At 38.1% G+C, this 16,513-nt stretch overlaps 1 protein-coding gene and 1 long non-coding RNA gene across 2 annotated transcripts in view; one reads left to right on the top strand and one right to left on the bottom strand.

Moving 5' to 3' along the window:
• The window catches only part of LAMB1 (laminin subunit beta 1), a 76,699-nt gene extending 65,718 nt beyond the window's left edge, over positions 1 to 10,981 (top strand). Inside the window, 7 exon segments of the mRNA NM_001206519.1 lie at positions 2,058 to 2,261; positions 2,753 to 2,897; positions 5,604 to 5,811; positions 6,112 to 6,253; positions 8,599 to 8,775; positions 10,341 to 10,500; positions 10,664 to 10,981. Coding sequence (NP_001193448.1) covers positions 2,058 to 2,261; positions 2,753 to 2,897; positions 5,604 to 5,811; positions 6,112 to 6,253; positions 8,599 to 8,775; positions 10,341 to 10,500; positions 10,664 to 10,800 — 1,173 coding nt within the window. The 3' untranslated portion in view covers positions 10,801 to 10,981.
• On the bottom strand, positions 27 to 2,095 carry LOC132345088 (uncharacterized). Its single transcript, XR_009494217.1, has 2 exons — positions 2,011 to 2,095; positions 27 to 300 (listed from the first exon to the last, which is right to left on the bottom strand). It is a non-coding gene; the product is annotated as an uncharacterized lncRNA (long non-coding RNA).
• Positions 10,982 to 16,513: the final 5,532 nt, after the last annotated feature.

Here is a 16,513-nt window from a genome sequence, read left to right as displayed (position 1 = left end):
TTTAAAAAAATAACTCTGGAGTGAAATGAAATTGAGTGACGAGTTTAATGGAAATCAGGCAGAAAGCAAAAAAAAAAAAAAATCCAAACTAGGTTTTTCTTCCTCTTGCTCCCTTACTATTTTTCATAGAAGAATACTTATCTGAGAGAAGCTGCAGGGTGTTGTTTATAACCTTTATAAGGCTTCTGCTCTCTTGGCTTTAGAAGTAGAGGATCAGTACAAGAAGGGGTAAAGTGAATTCATGGGAGGCTGGGAGTTCAGACTTCATTACAATTTTGTCTTGGTGACAGTCTTCCGTTCCTGAAACAGACAAAAACACTGTGCTGTATTATGACAAAGTTAATTGATGCCTACAAGATTATGTTTTCATTACCTTAGGAAACTTGATAGCATCTAATGGAAAGGTAAGAGATCTCTTACCATTTGTTTAATACAGAAACAGAGGCGTAGAGAAATATGTATTCGCACCTAACATGAGACAAAGCTGCCATATGCAGGCATGAAACGCCAATTCTCTCAGTCTTTCTTCAATAGTGACTCCTTCCTTATAAATTCTAATTAAAACTCGTCATCACAAGTTTCTCCAAACTAAAATGAAAAGCAGCTAAGGATGCTAGAGTATGTCTGCTTTGCAGCAGGGGGCATCTTGGGAATAGGTGGCCTGTGGGCAGCTTCCTCCAGCTATTAAGAACGGGAGCCCTGCCTGTGCCTGCTTTCCATCAGTTGAGTGGCCTAGAAACTTGCCACCTTCTTCCCATCTCTCATTGTATGTGCCTGTTAATAATCTTGTGAGAACTCCCTTTTTAGGTTCCACACCACCACTTTTTGTGTAGAAAGATTTTTGCTCCTTTGTGTTTTTCCAGGACCTTCGGTTCTGTCTTTGTGTATATTTAGTTAGACTGATGATGTTTTCTTCCAGGCCTGCCAGGCTGATGAAATAAAACAGATCTCCTAGGGTGTTAGAATGTTTTTAGAAAGTATCCCTGAGGTCTTAAGCCTTCTTGATTAAGGCTTGTGTTCTTGTATAGCATGCAGAATAAACTTTATTTTCTGAAGATTTTTATGTGCTATAAACCAGATACATGAAAGAGTATTATTTTAAGAGATAATAAGATAATTATCACAGAACTATTAAGTTATTGAGTAGACTGTATTTTGAAAAAACTACTCTTCTTAAAAGAAGTACCAGCATGCTTTGTTTGGGAGTATTCTGTTAACTATTTTTCACTGTAGTATAGCTTTTCCCTCTTTTCAACATGAGCATTTTCCACAAAATAGCTCTAAACACAGTTTGTCTTCCTGCTCAGCCTTTTCCGTCATATAGCAAACCTGTAGTTTATCGATTTGCCATATATATTCTACAACCAAGCCTTTGGAAGTTTCTGGCAGGTGAGAGAGGAGGAGTCTGGCAGGGGCTTTGGGGGTTATTTGGAAAAATTGTACCCACCTTTATTTTCTCTCTTCCTCTCCCATGTGGAATGTTCCCCACTTCTGCTAAAAATCTAACCAACCCACTCTCCTTCCCCAGCTACAATCCTCAGTAATCTCCATCTGCTTTCTTTCTTACTTGATCTGACCTATTTTTGGCCTTTTTCCCTAGAGTTAACGTGTCTTCCTAACTAGACATAAAGTTACTAAAAGGCCTGATTATGGGTCTTTTATATCACCCTTTTTACCAGAACAGTTAACAGGCTACTAGGTCCGTTCTCGATACCATTTTTTCTTTCGGTAAATTCAACCAGTTAGGAGACCTTTCAAAGGATGCATTCTTTGGCTTTCATATCAGCAGACTTCAACTGGATGGAGCAGAGCCCCTACGTGTGGTATCAGGGCAGAAGGTACTGAAAGCACTGATGCAGGGTTAAATCACTATTGCCTTGGAAGGAAGCAAGCTGGCTTACCCCTAAGCTCTTTGCTCCTCTCTATCCTGAACACTTTTCCAAGCACCCTTGCCGAGGACCACCTACACACTCTCTTGGGCCACCCAGGCCCTGCACAGCTGTTGGCTACCTTGGACTCACTCTGCACCCCGTGCTTGTTCCTTGGCTTTGTTGCAGACGTGTGGAACGCCTCCAGGGGCCTCCTGTTCCGAGACGGAATGTGGCGGCCCAAACTGCAGAACCGACGAAGGAGAAAAAAAGTGTGGTGGGCCTGGCTGTGGTGGGCTGGTCACTGTTGCACACAGCGCCTGGCAGAAAGCCATGGACTTTGACCGAGATGTCCTGAGTGCCCTGGCTGAGGTGGAGCAGCTCTCCAAGATGGTAATTCAGTGGATGGCCTATTTTTGTTGGCTTTCAGTTATGGAGGACCTGAACGGGAGAAATCAATCTCAAATGCTGACTAATAAGAAAGGGCAAAAGTTTTTGTAAGATCAGGGAGATGAGGTTTTATTCATAGGTGGACTAAGTGCTTATTTCTCATTATGATAATTTGAAATATCCATGTAAATAACCATTGGTCCAGGGTTATGAATACATCCAGCTTTTATTTCAATTGAGCTTGGAACCTGAGAAAAAGACCAAAGAACAACTGGGGAAAAAAACTGTATATGCTAGCCCTAGCTACGTAAGACCGCTGTATAGGAACTGATATACTGATGACTTTGTCTACACAATAGTATGGTTGAATGCGAGACATTTCTAAAACCCATGATTCCAAATACAGTTTTTCGTCATCATTTTCTGGATCATTTATAGTATTCTCGTCTGTTTGAGTGACATTGTTCCATGCGTATTTTACTCCCCATATATAGGTCTCTGAAGCAAAACTGAGGGCTGATGAGGCAAAACAGAATGCTCAAGATGTTCTGTTGAAAACCAATGCTACCAAAGAAAAAGTGGACAGGAGCAATGAGGATCTGAGAAATCTGATCAAGCAAATCAGGAACTTTTTGACCCGTAAGGAATTTTTTCATTTTACTTTTAGATATTTCTTTCTATCTAGGAATATAAAACAAATTTTTAAGAGTACTGGAGAGGCCATAATTCAAATCTGCAGTTTTGATAAAATCAACTTCTTGCAGGGGATAAAATACTTCCAAATTTTAAAGTATTTCCATATTAGGAAATATTTTCATTTCTTAACATTTATGTTCAGTTCAGTTGCTCAGTCATGTCTGACTCTTTGCGACCCCATGAATCGCAGCATGCCAGGCCTCCCTGTCCATCACCAACTCCCAGAGTCCACTCAAACTCATGTCCATTTAGTCGGTGATGGCATCCAGCCATCTCATCCTCTGTCGTCCCCTTCTCCTCCTGCCCCCAGTCCCTCCCAGCATCAGGGTCTTTTCCAATGAGTCAACTCTTCACATAAGGTGGCCAAAGTACTGGAGTTTCAGCTTCAGCATCAGTCCTTCCAATGAACACCCAGGACTGGTCTCCTTTAGGATGGACTGGTTGGATCTCCTTGCAGTTCAAGGGACTCTCAAGAGTCTTCTCTAACACCACAGTTCGAAAGCATCAATTCTTCGGCGCTCAGCTTTTTTTACAGTCCAACTCTCACATCCATACATGACCACAGGAAAAACCACAGCCTTGACTAGACGGACCTTTGTTGGCAAGTAATGTCTCTGCTTTTTAATATGCTGTCTGGGTTGGTCATAACTTTCCTTCCAAGAAGTAAGCGTCTTTTAATTTCATGACTGCAGTCACCATCTGCAGTGATTTTGGAGCCCAAAATCTGACAGTTTCCACTGTTTCCCCATCTATTTCCCATGAAGTGATGGGACCAGATGCCATGATCTTCGTTTTCTGAATGTTGAGCTTTAAGCAAACTTCTTCACTCTCTACTTTCACTTTCATCAAGAGGCTTTTGAGCTCCTCTTCACTTTCTGCCGTAAGGGTGGTGTCATCTGCATATCCGAGGTCATTGATATTTCTCCCAGCAATCTTGATTCCAGCTTGTGCTTCTTCCAGCCCAGCGTTTCTCATGATGTACTCTGCATATAAGTTAAATAAGCAGGGTGACAATATACAGCCTTGACGGACTTCTTTTCCTATTTGGAACCAGTCTGTTGTTCCATGTCCAGTTCTAACTGTTGCTTCCTGACCTGCATACAGAGTTCTTAGCTGTATATAAATAATCTCTAATTTATGCAGATATAAGACATACTTGATGTGATACCCAAATAGTAAGAAGTCAGACATGTACTATGAGAATTGAATTTGGAACTTGTGTTAGAGAATACATGTAATGTCATTAGAACCTTAATTATAAGGATTTTTTGTTTTTTTGGCATTGTCCCCAAAGCTTTGTAATCCTATTGTTTTCAGGATATTTTATTTATGATTAGATAGCTCTATGTCTTAAGCATTCTGTACAGAAATAGAAAATCTCCAGGATTTGTGGTCCAGCTCATAAATGTTGCTGGTCACAGTTTGAGTTCCATCAGTGAGGATGGTTGTGGTTGCAAGTTAAACTCTCAACTGAAATGGATGTAATCAAAACAGAGATGTCTTTTATAATACATAATCAGTTCAGTAGTAGCTCCATGATTCTGGAATCCATGCATTTCTCATCTTTCTGCTCTGTCATTTTAATTAAGCATATCAACTCTTCTCAGGCTCGCTCCTCCTCATTACAAGGTGGCTGCCAAAGTTCCACAAAGACACAATAATAGCTAATGGAAAAAAAGACCAGCTATTTCTTTATTGTATCATTTTTAAATAGAGGAAAGTCTTTGAAAAGTCATTTCCATAAATCTCATTGGCCAGAAATGAGTACCATGTATAGATGTCACTGATACAGTAATTCCATACAGTAATGGGATTACTGTAATTGGCAGGCTAATCAGTATTTAACTCTGAACTGATAAGCTTACCTTAACTTACAGGTTGGTACCTGAACAAAATCAGTATTCTGTTAGTAAGGAAAAAGGGAGAATAACTTAGTAATAAGGAGCCAACAGTATTTGCTAAGAATATCTTATGGAATATTCTGTGATGGTCATCATTCAGTTGTGTATTTCCCTGGGCTTCATAATTTTAATATTCTTTCAGTTAAAAAAAAAAGGCTTAAAAATCAATGACATACTTAGAATTTAAACTCTGGTATTTATCTTTTCAGACTTGACATTTGAAACTCCTTGAAGACAACTATATTGACTCTCTTGCTTCTCTGACTGGATTGTCTAATTTCCTGAATCCAGATACTTTATTAGGGATTTCAACACTTACATCTGCATTTACAGCAGTAGTCTTTTAACTGAAAGTTTTCATTGCCTTTTAGGATCAAGTTCCAGCTTTTTACCTTTGCCTGTAGAGTGTTCTACAATCTGAACTGAACAACACTTCACTCAACTTCCACATAACATGCTCTGCCCATCCTGTCTCTCCAACCAGAGATGTTCTTTCTTCTCTCAAATCCTCTCATCCTTCAACACCCTCCAGAGTCTTCCCTGACAACCCCAGCTCGTCACCATCTCCAGTAGTATGCATTGTCTGCATTACTTTTCCTGTGTGTAGGTCTCATCTCCCCAACTCAAATTAAAAACGCTTACATAGGAAGTACCTTTGCTTGGTATAAGCCCACCAGGCTGAACATACAGTAGTAGATGACCAATATGGTTGAAAGAGTGAGCCATCTTTGCTTTTTACTTTTAACAGAAGATAGTGCTGATCTAGACAGCATTGAAGCAGTTGCTAATGAAGTCTTGAAAATGGAAATGCCTAGCACTCCACAGCAGTTACAGAACTTGACAGAAGATATTCGTGAACGAGTTGAAAGCCTTTCTCAAGTAGAGGTTATTCTACAGCAAAGTGCGGCTGACATTGCCAGAGCTGAGATATTGTTAGAAGAAGCTCAAAAAGCCAGGTATCTGAACACAGTTTTATATGCCATTTAGCGGAGCTCATTTTGTGTATCTCTTCCTCCTCCTCCTAAGTCACTTCAGTCGTGTCCGACTCTGCGACCCCATAGACGGCAGCCCACCAGGCTCCACTGTCCCTGGGATTTGTGTATCTAGCATGGAGTAGTCTTTTCTTTGATCAGTGACATTTCTCACCTAGTGACCTGTGGGAGTCTCTCTGCATCACTTCAGGAAAGCTGGTCTTTAAAAGAAGACCAAGTACTTTTTTCTTGTTCACACGTTATCACCCTGTTCTTTTTACTCAGCAAAAGTGCAACAGATGTTAAAGTCACTGCAGATATGGTAAGGGAAGCTCTGGAAGAAGCAGAAAAGGCCCAGATTGCAGCAGAGAAGGCAATTAAACAAGCAGATGAAGACATCCAGGGAACCCAAAACCTGCTCACTTCGGTAAGAGACTGCAGTTATTGTTGCATATGGGAGAAACACACTCACACATACATTTGTCAGGAAAGAAGCACATCTGACCATTACCTATAATGATTCTTACAGCTGAACATCAAAGGAGTCTTTTAATAAATCTGTACTCCCTTAGCACAGATGCTAAAAGTCTTGTTTTCTAGGGAAAAAAAGGAGCATGAAAACAAACATTAAATCCCCTTTCATTTGCATCCCCACAAAAAGCCTTGTGAAAGATATGAGTTTCCAGTTCCTTCAAGGAATAAGATTCTATTTAGTATGAAACATACTATTAATTCATATTTAGTTTTAGAACATCTCCAGATGGAGAGACAGGATGGGCAGAGCAAGCTTTTGCAGCCCAAAAGCAACTACATAGTTAAGACTAGATTTATGAGGTGATCATTCACAAAAACTTTACTAGTTTTGAAAACCACTGGAAAGCAATGAATTAAATTGTCTGCTTCTGATACCTAATTTTAGATGAATCTGATAGAGCTCTTACTTCCCAGATGGCTCAGTGGTAAAGAATCCACCTACCAATGCAGGAAACATGGGTTTGATTCCTGGGTCAGGAATATCCTCTGGAGAACCTCCTCCAGTATTCTTGCCTAGAAAATCGCATGGACAGAAGAGCCTGGCGGGCTACAGTCCATGGGGTTGCAAATGAGTCAGACATGACTTAGCAACTAAACAGCAATAGAGCTCTTACAGCTAGACAATCTGTTTTATGCAGAATACATGGGAAATACCCTTAGAGCCTACTAAATATTAAAGGCATTCACTAAAAAAAGAATTATTCACATGGATTTAGTGCTCTAGTCTAAAAACTTAAAACTCTGAAATAAGATGCTTCTCTTACTGGCTGTCAATCCCCCTTCTCAAGACAACCCATCATATTTAAAACCTGGGAGATGGTTTTTCAATCTGCTTTCCCTACCATTAGTTAATATAAGCCCATCTTCCTCTATTCCATTACCCTCAGTAAAATGAAGCCAGACAGCTCCTCAGCCACTTTAAGTTTTGAATATATATATATATATGACCCTTTGTTTGGGCTACTTAATCAAGTTTAGAAAAATTGTATTTTCACCCCCAGTCTATGTTCCAACCCTTTGCTTTATCTCTAGGTTTTTCAATCTTGTCAATGTGCTGTTAACATGTAAATGAACTTTAAATGACTTTTAAAAAATGACTATTTTGAAAAGCAAATTGGAAACTATTAATCAAATTGTAGATGAAATATTTGGCTTGATGATGCAATTTATTTAAAGATGAAACCTTGGAAGGTAGGAAGTGTTTCAGGTAAACAGTAAGAAAGAGAAGCTCTAAACCATATTAATGAAAGCTTGACACAAACTATTCACTTACTTACTCTAAGTGTTATCTTCTAAGAATTGTTTTCTAACTAATGGGTGAACTCTCAAATCAAGAATCATTTGGTTTCAAACAGTTATAACTTTGAGCATATGTGTATACTGATCCATTAGTTATGACATTATTCTTCAGAGTTATTCTACAGAATAGAACCATCCTTGAAGATCATTTTTAAGGAAAATAGGTGCTCAGTGAAACTGGTTCTTCTGTCATGGGTCAAGCTTACTTTGGCTAGCTTTAAAAAAAAAAATCAGTATTTATTGATTATATTTTGAAAAGAGATCAAACATGGACCCTCCCCAGTTGCCCAGATGAGATACTTTTACCCTAAATAATTCTTGAGTACTTACAGCTTCCAGTTGTAACTTTCCCAGATCTATGCCACGTCACAATCCTATAGTAACTTTTCATAGTTTTAACATTCCAGGTTTCCAGGTCTTCATTAATTAGCTGAAAACACTCAAATTAACTTTGCAGGTAGCTCCCAAAGTGCTTTAATCTCCACTACTAGAGCTTAACATTTACAATTGATAGAAAAAAAACTAAAATTGACTGGAAGTTATGATTTCCCCACCCACATTAATTGAGAAAGTTATGTGGCTATCCCTTTGCTCACATCAACTTCCTTGTGAACACTGTGTAGCCAGAGTTTGCAGGTGTCCTTAAAATGCTTTCTTGGCACATCACACTGCCTGGGAGTGGTTCAGTAAGAAAAAATTTACGTAAATTTCAGCCTAGACTGTCAGAAGTACTGAAAGAATAAAATATATGAGATGTATCAGAGACTGTTTTGAAGTTGGGCACTTTGTATCAGCTTTCTTGAAATTTTTAGTAATTACTTCTGTTGTTCTAGAGCAGTGGCACAGTAGCCTTTTAAATTTTTCTCTACACTTGAATTCATACCACTTGCTACCACTTCTTGAATTAATTGCTGAATATAATCTATTATATACTTTCAGATAGAGTCTGAAACAGCAGCTTCTGAGGAAACTTTGTTCAATGCCTCCCAGCGCATCAGCGAGCTAGAGAGGAATGTGGAAGAACTTAAGCGGAAAGCTGCCCAGAATTCTGGGGAGGCAGAATATATTGAAAAAGTAGTATACACTGTGAAGCAAAGTGCAGAAGATGTTAAGAAGGTAAGTAGAGCTTTGTTACTGCACAGCTGTGTGAACAAGGGAGCAAGCGCTCTCCTCCAGGCCTTCCTTGGAATGGTTATTCATCAGAAACATCTTGGGTGACCTGTTTTGAAACAGCAGTCTTTAAAGACAAAGATGGAAAAGAATGGGAGTGGATATGAAAATATCCATACATGAGATGTAGGCCCTCAAATCCAAACTTGGATTAGGGTTTAGAAAAATGAAATTAATTTAACAAGCATATTGAACTTATATTTCAATTAGGAAGAGCTTTATGGCAAACAGTAAATTACCTGTTCATTTGAGAAATCTTTTAAAGCGGGGTAGAAAATGCTTAAAGAATCCCTAGACAACAGCTGGTATAGAACCGTATCTTACCTCTTCTCTGCTCATTTGGAATTAACCACCTCTTCCCTCTAACTGGAAGGTACTATATTTTGCAGAGGAAAGTCTCAAGCCCCCATTTTTCACTAGAAGCCAAGTAGTCACTGAAACACATTTAATTTTTAAATTTGTGTCAGTAAATATTTATCACTAAAGAAACCTTTTTAAACTTTTCAAGGGAGTGTTGAAACTCTTAAATGAATAGTAGGAAGCTATAAACTGAATGAAATCAAGACTTTTCCTTGAAGCTACTATAGTTTTTAGGCATTATTACAGATAACTTCCCTATACCTTAGTCAACGGTCCTCCCACTTTTTTCTGATGTCTAAATATTTGGATCTCAGCACACCTACGTTTGAGAAAATCTATTTCTCTAACTCTCCTTCCATGAATTTTCCTACAACACCTGCAAAGAAAAAGCCTGTCCCCCAGGGACCTACAGGAACTCCACCATGTCTTTGACATATTTTCATTTAAAAAAATCATGTCCGGAAAAAAACTCAGTCATTTGTGGAGACATGGACGGACCCAGAGACTAATACAGAGTGAAGTAAGTCAGAGAGAGAGAAAAAAAACGTTGTACATTAACACATAGATGTGGAATCTGAAAAAACTGATATAGACAATCTTATTTACAAAGCAGAGAGATACAGATGTAGAGAACAAACGTATGGATACCAAAGGGGAATGGGGAGTTGGGGGTGAGGTGAATTGGGAGATTGGGATTGACATGACATATATGTACTATTGATACTGTCTATAAAATAGATAAGTAATGAGAACCTGCTGTATAGCAAAGAGAACTCTCTACTCAGTGCTCTGCGATGACCTAAATGGAAAAGAAATCCAAAAAACAGGGGATACACACATACATACAGCTGATTCACTTTGTTGTATGTACAGTAGAAACTAACACAACCCTGTAAAGCAACTCTATTCCAGTAATAACTGAAAAATATAGAAAATAAAAATTATGTCAATATTATATCTAATTATACCATTTCAAGTTAATGTTTTCAGTTACTTACTCTTGCGTAGCTTGAAACCTGAGTACCTGTGGTGATGGCCTTTAATTCAGAATGCTGGCTGTGCAAGTTAGCATCTATGTGATCTAATATTGCCACAATTATATTACTGACACTAACATTATTACCTTTTTTTACCAAAATGTGGAACTGCAGACTCTGGACAATGAACTTGATGAAAAGTACAAGAAAGTAGAAAATTTAATTGCCAAGAAAACCGAAGAGTCAGCAGATGCCAGAAGGAAAGCAGAAATGCTACAAAATGAAGCAAAAACACTTTTGGCTCAAGCAAACAGCAAACTGCAACTCCTGAAAGGTAGATTTTTTTTTTTTAACTTATTATTAGAATTTATTTAAAAGGTAAAGTACCATTCACTCTGTCTCAAGCACTTAGAGCCTTATAATAAAAGAGGATCAGTCTTTGATTTTGAGATCATCATAGTATAACTGCTCAGACCTTTTATTTTTATTTCCCACAGATTTAGAAAGAAAATATGAGGACAATCAAAAATATTTAGAAGATAAAGCTCAAGAATTAGTAAGACTGGAAGGAGAAGTTCGTTCACTCCTAAAGGATATAAGCCAGAAAGTTGCTGTTTATAGCACCTGCTTGTAACAAAGGAGGGGGAGCTGTAAGTAAAAGATGGCTGAGGTGACCAAAGCAAAATCATTACCTTTTAAAAACTGACTTAATGATCTTCAAAATAAAACTCAACCTATTTAATGTTTTTAATCACCACATTTTGTATGGAGTTAAATAAAGTACAAAGCTTTTATATAAATATATATTGAGTATATTTTTCCTGATTTAGTATTTATGAATTCCTTTAACAAAGAAGGCTATTTTCGTGGTATGCATTTATAAGCTCACTGATTGTCTCCATGGAGATGCTAATTTCTGTTATGTCTATAGGCCAGTATCACTCATCTGTTTGGGTCAATATCCTCCACAAATCCACCCCCAAAAATCACCTTCCAGTTGGATTCCCAGATCGAAATTAGAAAGGAAGGAAGTACCCTAAGCTACCCTCACCATCTCAGTGGCTGCTCAGTTGATCCAAATCTACTCTAAGTACTCCTTACTCTAGAAAAGAGAACAAAAAAGCAGCAACTTTTAGGGAAGGGTTGAAACTAGAAAGGCATGAAACTAGAAATCAAGCACAGAAAAAGCATCAAGAAAAAAACAACTGCATGCAAACTAAACAACATCCTAATAAAAAACCAATAGGTTTAAAGAGGAAATCCAAAAGGAAATTTAAAAATACCCTGAGACAAATGACAATTAAAAAAAAACAAACATACAAATCTATGGGATGCAATAAAAGCAGTTACAGAAGTTCTTAGTGACACAGGTCTTCTTTAAGAAACAAGAAAAATCTCAAAAACACTTAACCCACAACCTAAAAGAATTAGAAAAAGAACAAACAAAACAGTCAACAGAAGGAAGGAGATAATACAAAGAAATCACTACTAATAACACAGATTTATATGCTGAGAACTATGAAATATTAATAAAGGAAATTAGTGACTCGAAATGGAAAAATATCCCAAGCTCTTGGATTGGGACAATTAATGTTAAAATGGCAATACTATCCAAAGCAATTACAGATTTAATGTGATCTCTATCAAAATTCCCAAAGAATAGCAAGGAGAGATAAGAAAGCCTTCCTCAGTGATCAATACAAAGAAATAGAGGAAAACAATAGAATGGGAAAGACTAGAGATCTCTTCAAGAAAATTAGAGATACCAAGGGAACATTTCAGGCAAAGATGCGTACAATAAAGGACAGAAATGGTATGGACCTAGCAGAAGCAGAAGATATTAAGGGGTGGCAACAATATACAGAAGAACTATTAAAAAAAAAATCTTCATGACCCATATAACCACGATGGTGTAATCACTCATCTACAGTCAGACATCCTGGAATGCGAAGTCAAGTAGGCCTTAAGCAGCATCACTACGAACAAAGCTAGTGGAGGTGATGGAATTCCAGTTAAGCTGTTTCAAATCTTAAAAGATGATGCTGTGAAAATGCTGCACCCAATATGCCAGCAAATCTGGAAAACTCAGCAGTGGCCACAAGACTGGAAAAAGTCAGTTTTCATTCCAATCCCAAAGAAAGGCAATGTCAATGAATGCTCAAACTAGTGCACAATTGCATGCATTTCACACGCTAGTAAAGTAATGCTCAAAATTCTCCAAGCCAGGCTTCAACAGTACGTGAACCATGAACTTCCTGATGTTCAAGCCGATTTAGAAAAGGCAGAGGAACCAGAGATCAAATTGCCAATATCCACTAGATCACAAGAGAGTTCCAGAAAAACATCTACTTCTGCTTCACTGACTATGCCTTTGACTGTGTGGATCACAATAAACTGTGGAAAATTCTGAAAGAGATGGGAATCCCAGACCACCTGACCTGCCTCCTGAGAAATCTGTATGCAGGTCAAGAAGCAACAGTTAGACCTGAACATGGAACAATAGACTGGTTCCAAATTGGGAAAGGAGTACATCAAGGTTGCATATTCTCACCGTACTTATTTAACTTATATGCAGAGTACATCATGTGAAACGCTGGGCTGGACGAAGCACAAGCTGGAATCAAGGTTGCCAGGAGAAATATCAATAACTTCAGATATGCAGATGATACCACCCTTATGGCACAAAGTGAAGAGGAACTAAAGAGCCTCTTGATGAAAGTGAAAGAGAAGAGTGAAAAAGTTGACTTAGTTAAAACTCAACATGCAGAAAACTCAGATCATGGCATCTGGCCGGTCCCATCACATGGCAAATAGATGGGGAAACAGTGGAAACAGTGACAGACTTTATTTTTGGGGGGCTCCAAATCACTGCAGATGGTAACTGCAACCATGAAATTAAAAGGTGCTTGCTCCTTGGAAGAAAAGTTATGACCAACCTAGACAGAATATTAAAAAGCAGAGACATTACTCTGCCAAAGTCAAAGCTATGGTTTTTCCAGTAGTCATGAATGGATGTGAGAGTTGGAATATATAAGCCAAAGAATTGATGCTTTTGAACTGTGGTGTTGGATAAGACTCTTTAGAGTCCCTTAGACTGCAAGGAGAGCCAGTCCATCCTAAAAGAGATCAGTCCTGAATATCCATCGGAAGGACTGATGCTGAAACTCCAATACTTTGGCCACCTGATGCGAAGAAGTGACTTATTTGGAAAGACCCTGATGCTGGCAAAGATCGAAGGCGGGAGGAGAAGGGGACAACAGGATGAGATGGCTGGATGGCATCACCGACTCAATGGACATGAGTTTGAGTAAAATCTGGGAGTTGGTGATGGACAGGAAGGCCTGGCATGCTGCAGTCCATGGGATCACAAAGAGTTGGACACAACTGAGCGACTGAACTGATCAAGTACCCATGACATTTTTCACAGAACTAGAACAAACCCTAAAATTTGTATGGAACCATAAAAGACCCAGAATTGCTAAAGCAATCCTGAGGAAAAAAAAAAATCTGGAGCTATAACACTCCCAGACTTCAAACAATGCTACAAAGACACTACAACAGTAGTCAAAAAGATAATGGCATTGGTACAAAAAGACATGGATCAATGGAACAGAAGAGAGTCCAGAAATACACCCACACACCTACCATCAACTTTCAACAAAGGAGGCAAGGATATACAATGAGAAAAAGACAGTCTCTTCAGCAAGTGGTGTTGGGACAGCCACATATAAATCAATGAAGTTAGAACACAGCCTCACACCATACACACAAATAAAATGGCTAAAATGAAATAATGCCATTTGCAGTAATACAGATGGATCTAGAGATTATCATACTAAGTGAAATAGGTTAGAAAGAGAAACAAATACCATATGACTACCATTTACATAGGATGAGATGGTTAGATAGCATCATGGACCCACTGGACATGAATCTGAGCAAAGTCCAAGAGACTGGAAGACAGAGGAGCCTGGGGTGCTTCAATGTACGGTATAGCAAAAAGTCAGACATGTCTTAGCAGCTCAACACCACCACCATTTACCTGTGGAATCTAAAATAGGATACAAATCAGCATATATATGAAACAGACTCAGAGATAAAGAAGAGACTTATGGTTGCCACAGCAGAGGGGGCGTAGGGAGGAAAGGAATGGGAATTTGAGATTAGCAAAGGCATATTATATATGGCATGGATAAACAAAGTCCGACTGTATAGCAGAGGGAACTATACTCACGATCCTCTGACAAGTCATAATGGAAAATACATATAGGTATAACTGAGTCACTTTGCTGTACAGAAGAAATTAATACAAATTGTAAATCAACTAGACTCCAATAAAATATTTAAAAACCAGAGGGCTGTCACCTACAACAGGGCTAGGGTTGCTGAGGGGAATGTTTAAACTGAGCCAACGTTTAGGGACACTGCTTATGCCAAGGGGGCAGGTCTACAAAAGTACAGAAGGATGCTGTCATTTCTCAGATCTTACATTGTATTTTATTTAATTTCACAATCTGGTAACAATCACTTATTCCACAGGACAAAGAAGATACATGGACCATAACTGTCAAGGCTTTGTCAACTTCATAGCTGAGTTAGCTGGAAACAGGCCAGGCCCTAAGTGACTTTTTCACACCTTCTCCTTAGAGCAAGGCTATTCTGTATTCCACTTAACAACCACCCACACATCTAACACAGCTGCATTTGAAGCTGGGCCCAAACAAAAGTTACGGTTATGTAAACAGCTGTAAATTCGACAATAAGGCAACTTTCTTCTGGTTCCAAGCATTTATTTGTCACTCTTATTTAGGTAGAAATCCTAATAACTAACAAAGTGGTTGTGCCTCCTCATCTGCTAGAACATCTAAATCTTTTTCCCCCTTGATTATAAGTATTTTACTTACAATTAAGTAGAAGTAGAAACCTTCACTACTCCTCATTCCTTTTCAGCCAAACAACTAAAAATCTCACTTTGAAATTACTCTTTTTCATTGAAATTACTAATTTTAATCAGCTCAATGAACTGGGCAACTAACAGCCCCATCGTCACAAGTCAAGAGAATACTTAGAACTTAGTACATAACAAGTGAACACTTAAAATTTGTTTTATACAGGACTTCATTCCCAGATATATTTTCACTCTCATACTGAATGAGAACCTTTAAAGTTGCATTTAACTATTATTTTGTGTCTCTACTGCTAGTAGTCCATATTAAATTATATTTCACTATTCTTTAATCAGATCTTTCTACCTAGAGTAGAGGACACATTTTAAGTTTAAATAAATTAGCACTTCACAGGATATTGGGATTTCAGATTTTAAAAAGATTCAGTTTATTACCAATAACAGGGAATAGCACATTCAGACCAACACTCCTATAGATTAACTGAAAACTCTGAATTTTAAAAAAAGTAAAGTTACTGGACAACAATCAGAAGTAGGTGGGGGTGGGGAGGGAGAGTACCACTCAAACAACAGCACTGGGTGGAATTCTCATTTTTAATAGCTTTTCACTTGAGGGCAAATCCCAGGAAGTGGCAACTTGAGCAGAAGCCAAGTTTTACTGGTTAAGGAATCAGAGGACAGAGTTTGGGGAAAACAACAGCAAATGAAATGAGGGGAAGAACCCCAGAAAAGACAGGTCTAATAAATTCTGCACATTCCTTGTCCAGTCTCTGACTTACCTGTGCACTACACGTGCATGGTACAAACTTCAGCCCAAGTGAAGCTAAAACAATTGAGTAGAGATTTCAGCTGCGTTCCCCTCCATCCCACACACATAAAGACAACAAGAGTTTGGCATTCAAATCAAGTTAACTGCTCACTAAAAAATTCAATATTTTCCAGAGGTAACAGAATCCAGTCTTTAGAATGTATTGATTTATAAGGACTGTAATACAATTCAAGACCACTGGACATGTGGAAAAAAAAGGAAAATGGACTTATATGTAAATAAATTAAAACCTGAAGGTTACTAAACATTTTCCTTTAATCTCCGATCAACTGATATCTTATTCTGCATAGCCTTCTGCTTATAAACTATATTCTCCAAACTTTCCTTAATATATGTTCCTTTAAATTGCCATCAAGTGCACTGCAATTTGACAAATAAATGTGAATGACTTATGCAAAAGTCTCTTTAGTATTTAACACTTATTTAAGAAACAGTCATTTTAAATATTTATCAATAAATATTATTCTTTAAAGAAAAAGTCAATTTTACCCAGACAGGATAAACTGGAAATCCACTTAGGAAAAGAAAGACGATTAAAGATTCCCTTAGGTTGCTTCTCCAAAAATAAATGGTAAACATTTAGTAGGTATTGCTAAAACAGATGAAAGGATG

This window comes from Bos taurus, chromosome 4 (genome assembly GCF_002263795.3).
Source record: "Bos taurus isolate L1 Dominette 01449 registration number 42190680 breed Hereford chromosome 4, ARS-UCD2.0, whole genome shotgun sequence".
NCBI classification, from domain to species: Eukaryota; Metazoa; Chordata; class Mammalia; order Artiodactyla; family Bovidae; genus Bos; species Bos taurus.
The sequence above is the reverse complement of the archived record's forward strand: the minus strand, read 5'-3'. Positions and strand labels throughout refer to the sequence as shown.